This window comes from Chenopodium album, chromosome 9 (genome assembly GCF_948465745.1).
Source record: "Chenopodium album chromosome 9, dcCheAlbu1.1, whole genome shotgun sequence".
NCBI classification, from domain to species: Eukaryota; Viridiplantae; Streptophyta; class Magnoliopsida; order Caryophyllales; family Amaranthaceae; genus Chenopodium; species Chenopodium album.
In genome coordinates, this window is record NC_137842.1 from 72,064,350 (window position 1) to 72,077,302 (window position 12,953).

The 12,953-nt window shown below is 35.5% G+C and overlaps 2 protein-coding genes across 3 annotated transcripts; both read left to right on the top strand.

The window, feature by feature from the left end:
* Window positions 1–340: 340 nt before the first annotated feature.
* Window positions 341–3,411, top strand: LOC145559196 (peptide methionine sulfoxide reductase B5-like). The gene is made up of 3 exons (XM_081620630.1): window positions 341–738; window positions 2,693–2,849; window positions 2,960–3,411. Exons 1-3 carry the CDS (start codon window positions 386–388, stop codon window positions 3,122–3,124), a joined length of 675 nt encoding a protein of 224 aa, XP_081476756.1. The 5' UTR covers window positions 341–385; the 3' UTR covers window positions 3,125–3,411.
* Window positions 3,412–5,306: 1,895 nt separating this feature from the next.
* LOC145559197 (K(+) efflux antiporter 3, chloroplastic-like) lies at window positions 5,307–12,775 on the top strand. 2 transcript variants are annotated; one of them, XM_081620631.1, is made up of 19 exons: window positions 5,308–5,546; window positions 6,430–6,816; window positions 7,415–7,516; window positions 7,692–7,772; window positions 8,019–8,120; window positions 8,210–8,287; window positions 8,714–8,782; window positions 8,962–9,012; window positions 9,480–9,590; window positions 9,668–9,769; window positions 9,879–10,013; window positions 10,121–10,302; window positions 10,417–10,552; window positions 11,133–11,204; window positions 11,289–11,390; window positions 11,512–11,673; window positions 11,895–11,984; window positions 12,080–12,241; window positions 12,364–12,775. In XM_081620631.1, exons 1-19 carry the CDS (start codon window positions 5,511–5,513, stop codon window positions 12,583–12,585), a joined length of 2,382 nt encoding a protein of 793 aa, XP_081476757.1. In that variant the 5' UTR covers window positions 5,308–5,510; the 3' UTR covers window positions 12,586–12,775. The 2 variants fall into 2 exon arrangements, with proteins under 2 accessions (XP_081476758.1, XP_081476757.1); XM_081620632.1 differs by lacking the exon at window positions 12,364–12,775 and having other exon boundaries at window positions 5,307–5,546; window positions 11,890–11,984; window positions 12,080–12,218.
* Window positions 12,776–12,953: the final 178 nt, after the last annotated feature.

Sequence of the window (12,953 nt, forward strand, 5' to 3'; positions counted from 1 at the left end):
ATTTTATAAGAGAAGGAAATTAGGACCTGAACTGAACTGAACTAAACTGAACTGAATTTCAACGTATGAGAACATGCCCTTGGTATATCCAATGCTTTATGCTTAAGTGCAATCTCAAGGGATACATACATTCCATATTTTGAATTGGATTAGATTTCTCGAAGGGTCCAACAACATTGTGTTGTACGGAGTAGAGGATAGCAAAATGGCCTCAAATGTATTTAGCATGGATGTTGGTACAAATTCAATGTAATGATGTGAGGTTATAGCCCAACCCAAAGATCTTGGAAACCACAGTATTATAGTACAAATATGGTAAAGTATAAATTTTTTATATTTATTTATCCCATAAAATAATTATCTTAGTTTGGAAAAGTCTAAGAAAATGGGGTTGAATATTATCAGAACAACCTCACATTTCTCTTCTTCATCCATTACAACCGCTACCACTAAAATACTGAATCCCAAATTTCCATCTAAAAATTATTCTTCTTACCTAAATTACCCCACTAATTATTCTATACCCATTTGTTTAAATACATCAAAGTTTAGATCTTTGGCATCAAAACCTAAAAATCACGCCATTTTTTCAACTGGATTTTCTGGGAATTTGCACCAAAAAAGCTTGAGATTTTTAACAATGGCGGCAGCTCCTGGTTCAGTTCAAAAACCAGAGGAGGAATGGCGTGCTATTCTCTCTCCTGAGCAGTTTCGTATTCTCAGGCAGAAAGGAACTGAGTATGCTATTATCCGTCTTATTTTTCGTTGTTATTCTATTTTTATATTCTTTTTTAATTTGTGATTATTTTGTTATTAATTGTTCATAATTAATGTATTAGCATGTAGGTGATGAATTATACCAAGAAATATGGGTATTGAATTATTAAGAATTTGAATATTGTCACTTTTAGGCAAAGATCATGCTGACTTTTATGAGAATTGGTTGAAATGGTTGAAGAAGTCATAATTAATCGTAATTAATGATGACTTATGAGTGAAATTACGACGGAATTTGTGTTGTTGGTGCCTTTTGTAATTTTATTCACTTTGTAGGTTATGGATTAAATGACTTGAACCTGATTGAGTGATTGCAAATATTGAATAAACCAAATGGATCTTTCTCGAAGTTTAGAGTAATGAATTTGATCTTGTTCAAATTAGAGTAGTGAATTTGATTAAGCTGGAAAACCCTTCAGTCAGTTCAGTGTGAGGGGTGAAAGAAGCATTGGTAGTAGTGGATTGTAAGTTGTAACAACTCTTTGAGCTTGGTGTGATTAGGCGGTCCTGACCTTGGCAATGTGCTCCTCCTATACACTTAACCAATGTGACTATGTGAGCGTGCCAGGGTGGTAACTAGTTCATGCCGTGCCTATGAAGCTTGTCTTTAGTTCAAATTGCAAAGCTTATCTTTGTGCTTCTAGGCCCTGCACTGCTAACTGCCCATGCATTCGAGTCCAAGTTCTATTGCTAGAATGCTAAGATGCCGATCACTCATAAGTCATAAGTATACCAATGTGACAGAGTAGTTGCAAGAGATGATCCTTCCATACGCCTATTTGCCACAGATGTGTATATGCCCTTTTTACCCCTTGGGTATAAGTTACAAGACAGCATCTACAGTACGTAGCCTAAAAATTAAGAACGTGTTCACACCATCACCTGTGAGTACCCATACTCGCTGTATCTGTGAGTACCCATCACCTGTGACTCTGTGAGTACCCATACTCTTTTTACTATTTGGGATGATTTGTCACATTTTTGGTGTGTGAAACAAATCCAACCAAAGAGTCCATCCTGGAATTAATAGACATACAATGGCGCAATGTTATTGTTGATACTAGATATGGCCCTCAAATAAGTTTCTGTCTTTCAATAATTTTCCATTTAATGCCCTTCCAGAAAAACTCAAATTAATGAAAATGGGTTTCAATCCTCAAATCAGCCATGTTCGAGTCCAATATGTATCTTTGTGGAACTTTGCAAGTTTATGCCCTGAATTGGTATGTTGATATAAAATATGGATGTGAAAGAGAATCTATGTCAGTGTGGTTAGTTGTAGAAATATGAAATGCTCTATTCTGCTGTCTGCTTCAGAATTGTCATGGTCCTTTGTAGACTGTTGTATTTACTCTCTCCCCATCTTGTTTTGGTCATATTTTCTTGAAATTCATGCTAGTCCAAGATTTCTATGTATATTTTATATTAAAAGAAGCTACAAGCTTCTGTTAGAAATTCTAAGCAGATGTTCTGGGTATAATTGAGCTAATCGGACAGAATACTAAAACTGATTATAGCGTTTGAGGTCATCCTTGGGAATACGTTTCAAAAGCAAATCAGAACATACCTGTCAGTCAGGTCTACCTTTAACACACTTAGTCATGATGCACCACCTGACATAACAAAATTAACTCCAAAGTCCAAGTATGTCCTGCTAAAGTTAAGTTCCCCAAGGTTTTTTTGTTCCCAGTTCAGGCAGCATAGTTGGATTGTTCTAATAGAAGAGGTTGAGTTATCTCCTGTACAATCTTGAACTGAAGATATAATTAAACAACAATTTTAACTTATCTTCCAGACTTCTAGCTCTTATGCTGACCAATTCTGTTGCATAATTTTTTTTTTTAAAAAAAAAACTCTTACATACCATGTTATTTGTTTAGCATCTTTATTATGTTCATGGTCGTCTTTGCTGCAGACTCCCAGGAACAGGAGAATACAACAAATTTAATGAGGAAGGAATCTACAAGTGTGCAGGATGTGAAACTCCTCTATACAGATCAACAACCAAATTCGACTCTGGTTGTGGTTGGCCAGCTTTCTATGAGGGACTTCCTGGAGCCATAAATCGTACTGTAAGTATCTTCACCATGGATTAGTTGTTTGCAACCACAACATGAGAATTGCAAATCTTTCCAACTTGTATTTAAAAGCCATGAGTTGAAATATTTGTCATGATTTACAGCCTGATCCCGATGGTAGGAGGGTTGAGATTACTTGTGCAGCATGTGGTGGACATCTTGGTCATGTCTTTAAAGGTGAAAGATTCCCGACTCCCACAGATGAGCGCCACTGTGTCAATAGCGTCTCTTTGAAGTTTGCTCCAGCAAATTCTGATTCTTCTGTGTGAGAGATTGTTAGTACTGCTGATTATATAAGCTCTGATATCTGGTGTTTAGGAAATGTAGTTTCTGGAGTCCTTAAATAAAGTCTTGAACAATTATACTCTTTCCTTGTTCTGCTATGATTTCATCATGTTTCTTTGTGTTGAGAAAGCTGGCTGACACTGTATATTGTGATTTCTCAACTTCACCTGACTGGTTAATGTCCTTAATTTGAGTATTAAGAGAGCGTTCTTAAATGGGAATGGCAACGAATTTATATGATGTATTAAAATTCTCATGCCATTATCTTTGATATTGTGGATCCATTCCCCATTACCTCATTTCTTCATAAATTTTCATTACCATATATAGGTGGGTGAGTCGTGAGTGGTTATGTAAATCTATGAAGAAAACCCCATGTTTGGGATGGAGTTTCATTACCATGATGATGAATGTAGATTTTCATTACAAATTTAGTGATTACACATGAATTCATTATTATTCCCGAAATTTTATAATTGCTTACCAAATTTCTTGGTAAATTTTCATTACCATGTAACTTTGTAAGAGGAGGTGAGTCATGAGTGGTAATGTAAATCTATGAAGAAAAACCATGTACGAGGTTGTAAATTTTATCCACTTTTACTAACTGTAAAGGATAATGGTATCATCAATATCAATATCCCTTGATTTACTCCTTGATTTATATAATTAGTTGATTGTCAAAGATTTCCCTTAATATTAGCTAATGTACCTAGTCATATAATGTATCTAGTCATAGTTTTGTAATGTTCAATACTCTAATCTTGTACTATATATACTCTTGTATATTCATCAATATAATTTAAGCTTTCCAACATTCTCATTCTTATAACTCTATCATGGTATCATGAGCTTTTGATCCATCATTTCTTGCTTCCGCTACAACCATGGCTACACTATCAAAACCCTTTGCCGATGCCGACAAATGATAGTGACCATACTCGTGCTCCCTTCCCTCCCGGAAAGCTTCAAACCCAAATCAAACTTAAGCTCAACTCTTTTAGCACCCCGTATTTCACATACCAAGAGATGCTAACTATTTTTTTTTCTCCAAACATCTTACGGAGAAACAATCTTGTTTTTTGGCACCCCGTAGTTAATCTACCAAGTGTTGCCAACCATTAAATTTTCTTTCTCCAAAACCATAATGGAGAAACATATAATTCCCTTCTAAAACAACACCATGAAATTTTTTCTATCTCACCTTCAATGGTGGTGAACTGGTGAAGGAACCTCTATATCCTTTTCATTTTACCAAAAAAAAATTTCCCAATACTCAACCCTCTCCAAACCATCTCGGAGAATTACAATGCAACCTTTTTCACATACACTCCAATTCCTACATTGAACAAGTGTTTGTGATATTATATTCAAGATCGGCCTCTTGTTCCGGACGTCCGTCTTGCGGGGGCGTGTAAAGGATAATGGTATCATCAATATCAATATCCCTTGATTTACTCCTTGATTTATATAATTAGTTGATTGTCAAAGATTTCCCTTAATATTAGCTAATGTACCTAGTCATATAATGTATCTAGTCATAGTTTTGTAATGTTCAATACTCTAATCTTGTACTATATATACTCTTGTATATTCATCAATATAATTTAAGCTTTCCAACATTCTCATTCTTATAACTCGATGATACCATTATCCTTTACACTAACCAATCATGAACTTTCATACAATATATCATCTTCTTTTGTTGTTTACAAGAAACTTGTGCAAAAATCATCTATCTTTTTAACTTTCATAAATATTTCTATTCAATCTTTGGTAATTTTGCAATATTATATTCAATTGAGTAACAATTGGGTTTAAATTTATGACGTTCTGCCATCTTATTTTAGAAACTTAAATTTATGTTCTAATAAAATCCTTATAGGTAAAAGAGAAAAACTTTTAAGTTTATCAACACCAATATGTTAGGAACTATATTCACAACAAATTATTACTAAAACAACTAATTTTGCCGAACAAACCATAACCGTAACGTAAATAGTCTCACATGTAATTGGTCAATTCTTAGCACAAGGAGAAGAATTTTAAACTTTCTTTGATGAAGAATTATCAGAATCTAAAAGGATAACAAGTTGTGAACAGAGCCACGTAGGCAAATAATTCAAGGAAAACAAAATCCAATCTTTGGTTGAAAATGAAAATGTACGCTTCTCCACATAATTTCTGGGCAATTCTGGCCACCGTGGATTCTCCATACACACTTTCTCTCTCCTCCTTACACCCCCACAAAAATATTCACAAATTACAGTTGCTTATTACTTCTAATCTCTTACTAATTTACTGCTAACTATTAAGAATATGAGTTAATCATATTGCATTTATGGTTAATGCTCATTATTTTTGTTAATTATGGCGGATTCTATGGTCTTTTCTCATTGCTTCAAGGTATTATTTGTTTCACTCTTATTCACAAGTTTTTGTCTTTATTTATTTTGGGTTGAATTGGGTTTGAGAATTGAGTTCAGTATATGATAATATGGGTTCTAATGATGATATTTCCTCCGTTTCTAAATAGTCGCAATATTTATTTTATACCCGTATGTAAATTTTGATCGTTAATATCTTTAATTATGCTATTACATATTGTAATTTGGTCTATATGTGACATATAACGGTATGTTTACTACTTGTACTAAGCTAAGACCTCATTTGCTATAGTTATTTGTGGATTTTACTTCAATTATTCTGGGAAAATTAGAACATTGCATGTTGAATTTGGTTTAATGAAGCAAGTTACTGTATCTTTTTATGGAACTTCTGCTTGTACTTAGCCAATTTTGGATAGTGGAACCCTCTTTGGACTACCTAAAGGGATGAAATTTACTTGAAGAGCCTGAATTTTGGGTTGGAATTAAAGATTTTGAATTTGTTAAAATGTAGATATTAGAGGAAAGATTATTGTTGCTATAGGATATTAGAGAATGGAGACTAAGATATGTGGTTTGACACTTATTGTCTTGGCTTTGGACACCCAATTAACCGAGGTATACCTTTGAACTAGAGGCTCGATGACCTGATAATTCGTTAATGGGGCGGATGTTATACATGTAGAAAGAGTTGTCCCCATTGATATGAAACATCCTGTTAGTGAACACAAGAGGTTAAACTTTCTGCCTGTCTTGGTTATACAATCATGTATTGTTGGAAATTTGATGGTCTATAATAGATGTGTAACAGAATAATAATAATGTACTGCACTTGCAAGATGATTCCGTGTTTGAATATAAACCAGTATTTCTGACTACTGTATTTTCTGGTATTCTTGCAGGGTTCTGAATTCACATACAAGAAGATTTTCAATAAAACCCCCTCTACTGAAAATTCAAGTTTTCGTAGATATTCTTTTCAGTTATTATCTTCCAGGGATCGTCTATTCCATCGGCCCTCATACAGCAGCTATCCAAGGTTACAAGAAAGTTGTACTACAAGCAGTGGATGGAAGAAATTGTCCACATCAGTTCCAACAAATTTTAGTCATAGAAAATTATTCTTTCCAGGCTCCAGAACTGGTGGCAGCAAAAGATTTCAGTTGCATGCTGTGGTTGATGTAGCCAGTGCTGTTGATGTCATTAATGACTTAGGGTTGGATACCTTGACATTCTTGGTGGTTACTGTCGTGATTGTCCCAGTATTCAGAACTATAAGGGCTAGCCCTGTAAGGCATTTTATTCCGTAACTTCGATGTTTGATGTGTCTATTATTGTTTCATACAAAATCTATGTGGCATGCTACCAAAAGAGTCATACTTTGTTTATAAGCTCTTCAGACATTGAAAATACCAGCATATAGATGTTTTCCCTAGTCATACAGAATATGTTTTTACTTTTGAAGCAAAATGTTTCAGGAGATAGATTCTAGGTCCACGCAGCTGAACCAAGGCTTTGGCATTGTTGTTGTCAAATTGACTAATAGTCCAATTTCATCTTCAAAGTCTCTCTGAATGCTGAGAGTTAATCCACCAAGGCTTAGCTTTATCTCATTTTTTTTGTTGGCAATCCTATTTCAGTAAACACTAAAGATGCCAATTTAACTTAACCTCACTGTTTGTTTTTTATAATTTTTTTTCCAATCAGGTCTAATGGAGATCTGCAACTTTGTGCCATGTTTTTATTTAGAGATTGCATTTATCACGTGTATCTGAAACATCTATATGTGGCTTTTGGTCGGCATGACTTGTAAATATGTAGAAAATCTGTAATAGATGTTTCTTTTACTTGCTTCTAAAATGCTCGAGTCTTGCTTTCTAAATGCAGATACTTGGATTCTTTTTTGCTGGCGTTATTCTAAATCAATTTGGCCTCATCAGAAATCTTACTGATGTTAAAGTTCTCTCAGAATGGGGTATCCTTTTCCTGGTAAGGTTTTTTCTGCTTATAGCCCTTGTGGTAGTTAGATGTTGCTTCAAATCTCTTCTTTAGCCTCAAAAAAAGCATGCGATTGGTATACTGCTTTCCCTAGATTACAATATTATGTGTTATTTCAAAATTTCATATGGCTCTGATATGTTTTATCATCATTTTCTTATGTCAGCTTTTTGAGATGGGTTTAGAGCTTTCACTTGCGCGGTTGAAGGCTCTGGCTATATTCGCTTTTGGTATTGGATTGCCTCAGGTACACTTTGTGTCAAGCTAGTGCCATTTTGATAAAGATCTGTTATTTTGCTCCTTTAATGGCCTTTATTAGTTGTCATTGGTTTATTTTATTGTGTGTTTGTGCATCCATTAGTCAATAGAGGGCCATTTTGTTTTTAAATAAGGGGTCGTATAGATTCCTCTTATTTGTGTGTATGATCTACGAGGCATGCCAATGTTATGTTTTTATTCTAACACCTTGTTTTGCTCTCTGCATCTCTTTTAGGTTCTGTTGTCCACACTTGCTTTCACGGCATTTGAGCTTCCTCCAAATGAGGCAATCGGGACGAGACTTTTGATGTTTTTGTTTCATTCACGGCCCGATTTGGTACATAATTTTAAGCTTTCCATTAGTTTACTTTGTATACCTTTTATTCATGTTGCTGAAGTTATTTGTGTTCTTTGAGTCAATTACAGGTTAACATCAGGAGTATTGATGAGGCCATAGTCATTGGTGCTGCCCTATCATTGTCATCGTCTGCCTTTGTTTTACAGGTTGGCAACTAAACTCTACTACTATCTTGGGTGAAGCTGGATCATTCCTTAGTTATTATTCCTTTGTCCATGCAATAAACATGATTTTATGTAGTTAAAGTTAGTTTTACAATGTAGGTAATAGTTTATACTTTATAGACTGTATAGTGTATACTGTTAGTCTCTTCTAGTTAAGTATTACAATATCATTCTTATATTATTATAAGTCACTGCCTTTTTATCCTCCTTTTCTTTCTATTACAACTATGGAGTCTGAACTTTTCAAAGTTCACTTGCTTACATAGTCTCTGCTACTAATCCTTTGTGTTATGGAACTCAAATCTGCATCCATTCACCTCCAATAGATTGATGTTTATTTGCTCCTATTCATTTACCAAGTACAGATTTCTATGAAGTCCTGACTTACATCATATACTTGTTTGCTAGCTTCTTGCTGAGAAGGGTGAGCTTCCAACAAGATTTGGCTCGGCTACTTTGGGCATTCTGCTGCTACAGGTTAATACTAATATGACCATGTTACTGATCCTCTTATAGATTGAGTTTAATATAATTACTTGTTATGAGATTTTTAATAGCAACAGCCTGTAATCTTCAATTTCTTGTGGATAATGAGTGGTATTTCATGAAAGCAGAATTTAAGTAACCCTGTTTCATGAATTTGTGACCTTACGCAGGATATAGCAGTCGTCCCTCTCTTGGTGATACTCCCAGTGTTAGAAGGCCAGGTATATTATACTCTTAATTATTCCACCGAATCCCCCCCCCCCCCAACACACACACACAAACAGAAATTATCATTAAAAATTGCGAGGCCATTGGGGGAGCCTCTTTATTCATGTATCTGAGAAGAAAGCATATGCTGTCCAATGTGTTTGATGGGTATCTGGCAGAGCAGTCTTGTGTGTATTTAAAACCTATAACATTCTTTTGGTTGGAAGAGCAATGGGGTGAGATGGGATGGGTGAGTGTGGCACTGTTTCTATAGTCTCTTCCTGTAGTTGAAGTTATGGAGGGAAGCCTTTCATGCTGGTGTTTGTTCATCTTTTTGTGTTCTTTTCTGTTCTTCTGTCCCCTTTCTCATGCTTTGGATGAGCTCTAACTTTACAACAAGTATTATATGAGTCTGTTCTTTACATTAAGTTTATTACTGCCAAACTGAGATCATATGTAACACATTGTTGTTGCTCTGAAGAATTTAGAGCAAAGCATATGGCCAATGCTTGTCAATGAAAGTCTGAAAGCTTTACTTGGGCTTGGGTTGCTCTCTCTTGGAGGGAAATTGATCCTGAGGCGAATCTTTGAGGTAGATTTGAAATAGTTTATCTACGCACCTTAAGTACTTTGTTATGTACTTCAATTTAAAAGTTGACATATTATTAGGTCGTTGCAGAAACAAGGAGCTCAGAGGCTTTCATTGCTCTTTGCTTACTTACAGTTGCTGGGACCTCACTTGTTACGCAAAAGCTTGGCTTCAGTGACACGGTTCTGATGCATTTTTGTTTATCATGGGAATTGTTGATACATCGATTATATTATTGTTTGACTCACAATTATTTATTTATCTTTGTTGCTTGCTTTTGAAACTCATCAGCTCGGAGCTTTTTTGGCTGGTGCCATACTGGCAGAAACAAATTTCAGGACACAAATTGAAGCTGATATAAGGCCATTTCGGGGTTTACTTCTAGGGTTGTTCTTTGTCACCACAGGAACTTCTATTGATATGCAGGTACTCATAAAGTCTTAGTGGTCTTGAATAGTACGGAGTAGGTCTTACAAAAAGTTCTAGTGGTCTTGAATAGTATGTTGATTTTATGTCACCATCTTGCTCTGCAGCTTCTTTCCCGAGAATGGCCAAATGTTCTCGCGCTCTTGGGTGGCCTGATTGCTATTAAGACTACGATAATAACATTCCTAGGTCCCCGGGTTGGACTAACCTTACGAGAAAGCGTAAGAATAGGATTCCTTTTGTCCCAAGGAGGTGAATTTGCATTTGTGGTTTTCTCTCTTGCAAATAGGCAAGTTATGCATATACTGCAACTTACTGTAATGGCTTTTCCAGCTTTACATTTATATTTTACTTTTTTTTTATATATTTTATTTTATTTTCTGATGAGACTTCATGTAATCAGGCTGGGAGTTTTACCTCTTGAGCTCAACAAACTTCTCATAATTGTTGTTGTGCTGTCAATGTCATTGACGCCTTTTCTAAATGAACTTGGACGGCAAGCTGCTGATTTTGTTGCTGAAAAATTTGAAGCGGACATTGTAAGTATTTGTTAGTTTGATATAAGTTGGTATTACCGAGAGAGTCAGAAGAGAGAATGGATCAAACTTAAAACAGTCTTGCTTTTAAAACTGCCTCTCGCCACAATAGAGCATCATTATTTTTAATAGGAAATTTTGTGAAAAACTACCTATTATAATCCAGAATTTGCGAGAAACTACCTATTAAAAAAAATGTTGTAATTGACTACCTAATTTTTTTAAAATGTTGTAATTTACTACCTTTATGCCGGATTATGAATGAGTTTGACCAAAATTCTCCGGCGTTGACTTGGTCACGTGACACTTGGTGAAAGAAAAGGGTCATTAAGTGTCACGTGATGATCACGAGACCAAGTCAACATCGGAGAACTTTGGTCAAACTCCTTCATAATCCGGCGTAAGGTAGTAAATTACAACATTTTTCGAAAATTAGGTAGTCAATTACAACATTTTTTCTAATAGGTAGTTTCTCGCAAATTCTGAACTATAATAGGTAGTTTTTCACAAAATTTCCTTTTTAATATTTTTTAAACAAGTTTGTAAGGGAAATCTTGTGAGCATTCTTGAATTTTATGGACAGATAGCTGCAGAGGGCTTGAACTATGACGTTAGTGAACCAGTGGTTATTCTTGGATTTGGACAAATGGGTCAGGTAAAGTTCCACCATATCATATAGAAGTTTGCAAGTTATAGCAATGCAATTAGCATTCTGATTGCTATGTGACTGCAACTTCAGGTCCTTGCAAACTTTTTGTCAGCACCATTGGCATCGGGTGCAGATGGTGAAGCTGCGGGTTGGCCATATGTTGCTTTTGATCTTAATCCTAATGTTGTCGAGGTTGGTTCTGATTTTTATAAAAATTATGCAATAATAAGGGGAAGAATGATGACCGATGAGTTCCTCGGTTCCTCCCCACCAGGGATCATTTGTAAGATGGATTTTCTTTTCTTTTTAACAGTCAGCAAAGAAGCTCGGGTTTCCAGTCTTATATGGCGATGGATCTAGACCGACAGTTTTGCAGTCCGCCGGCATATCTTCTCCTAAAGCTGTTTTAGTCATGTACCCGGATAAGAACAAGGCAATCAATGCAGTTGAAAGCATTCGACTCACATTTCCATCGGTAATTACTCAGTCATTGTCCTGGCATAATAATAATATATCACTTATTCACTTGTAAGATATCTTCTACATCCAAATGATGTGAAAATGGCTGTTTTTCCCCGACATAACGCTATCAATGTGATATTTAGTGGACTCTTCCGATAGGTTCATCTTTCTTGTTAAATGCGATAGATGGAGACAGTTATTTATCCTTGACCTGACAAAGTTTGTACAGAACAGGTCCCAATTTATGCTAGAGCCCAAGATCTTCAGCATCTGTTGGATTTGAAAAAATCAGGAGCAACTGAGGCAATTATTGAGAATGCAGAGGTAAACATCTGTGTAATGTGGTTATCAATTTTTCTAATTTGTTTTGCTCCGCTAGAGGGTAACATCGGACTTGTTAATTGTCTTTCTGTGAACAGACAAGTTTACAGCTCGGCTCCAAGCTTCTTAAAGGATTCGGTGTAATGTCTGATGATGTAGATTTCCTGAGTCAGCTTGTCCGAAATTCCATGGAGATTAATGCTCAAGACACAGTGAACAAAACTAAAGATCAAGAATGCAATGTAATGCAGCCTGTGCAGGTAATTTATAAACTGAGCTTTAAATTAGTTCTGCACAAATCTGTCCATTACAACAATTTTCTTCCATTATTTTTTCTGTTGAAATCAATCCTCAAGCAATTCTCTTTTTCTTGTCTCAAAAGGTTCGAGTTACAGATTTGATCACTCCAAAATCAACGGGAGCTGCTGATACTGATGATAGCTTCTCGGATTCAGTTCAGCTGAGTGAAGATGATGTTGAGGATGTTGAGAATGGTGGCGTCTCTTATTTGAAAATGGGCAGTGAGAACAATTCTGCCAGTAAAGCTGAAGGCATTGACGAGAGTGATACTCTTTCCCTCAAGTCCCCAAATGACAGGATATGAAAAATCAGAAATTTTTTGTACATGATGTTGTATTGTTTTGTGATTAATGTGCTTCGGTTATTATTCTTATACACTTGTAGAGTTTCATCACCAGAATGTATTTTTCATGATGATTTTATTCTTGTGATCAATGTAGGACAAAATACAATCATAATATTATTTTGATGTAAATAGCGAAAATCTTTTGAAATTTGTGTTTTGTTTGCCTAAAAACTTTGCTTAGGAAAGTTAAAAAGGCGGATGAGGGTAAACTGACAAAGGCCCTTCATGTTATAGCCAAGTATAATGAAAAATGCATGGCTTAACAAAATTAACATTGGATGAAAATCGATTGCTACACCAATTTAAAGCCATGGGTGCTTCCTACC

Coding starts and splice junctions, on each gene's coding strand:
- LOC145559197 (XM_081620631.1), top strand. CDS start 5,511: ATGGCGGATTCTATGGTCTTTTCTCATTGCTTCAAG. Junction 10,014..10,120: donor GAACTTCTATTGATATGCAG/GTACTCATAAAG, acceptor CTTGCTCTGCAG/CTTCTTTCCCGAGAATGGCC. Junction 12,242..12,363: donor ATGTAATGCAGCCTGTGCAG/GTAATTTATAAA, acceptor TTGTCTCAAAAG/GTTCGAGTTACAGATTTGAT.
- LOC145559196 (XM_081620630.1), top strand. CDS start 386: ATGGGGTTGAATATTATCAGAACAACCTCACATTTCTCTTCTTCATCC. Junction 739..2,692: donor CTCAGGCAGAAAGGAACTGA/GTATGCTATTAT, acceptor TCTTTGCTGCAG/ACTCCCAGGAACAGGAGAAT. Junction 2,850..2,959: donor CTGGAGCCATAAATCGTACT/GTAAGTATCTTC, acceptor CATGATTTACAG/CCTGATCCCGATGGTAGGAG.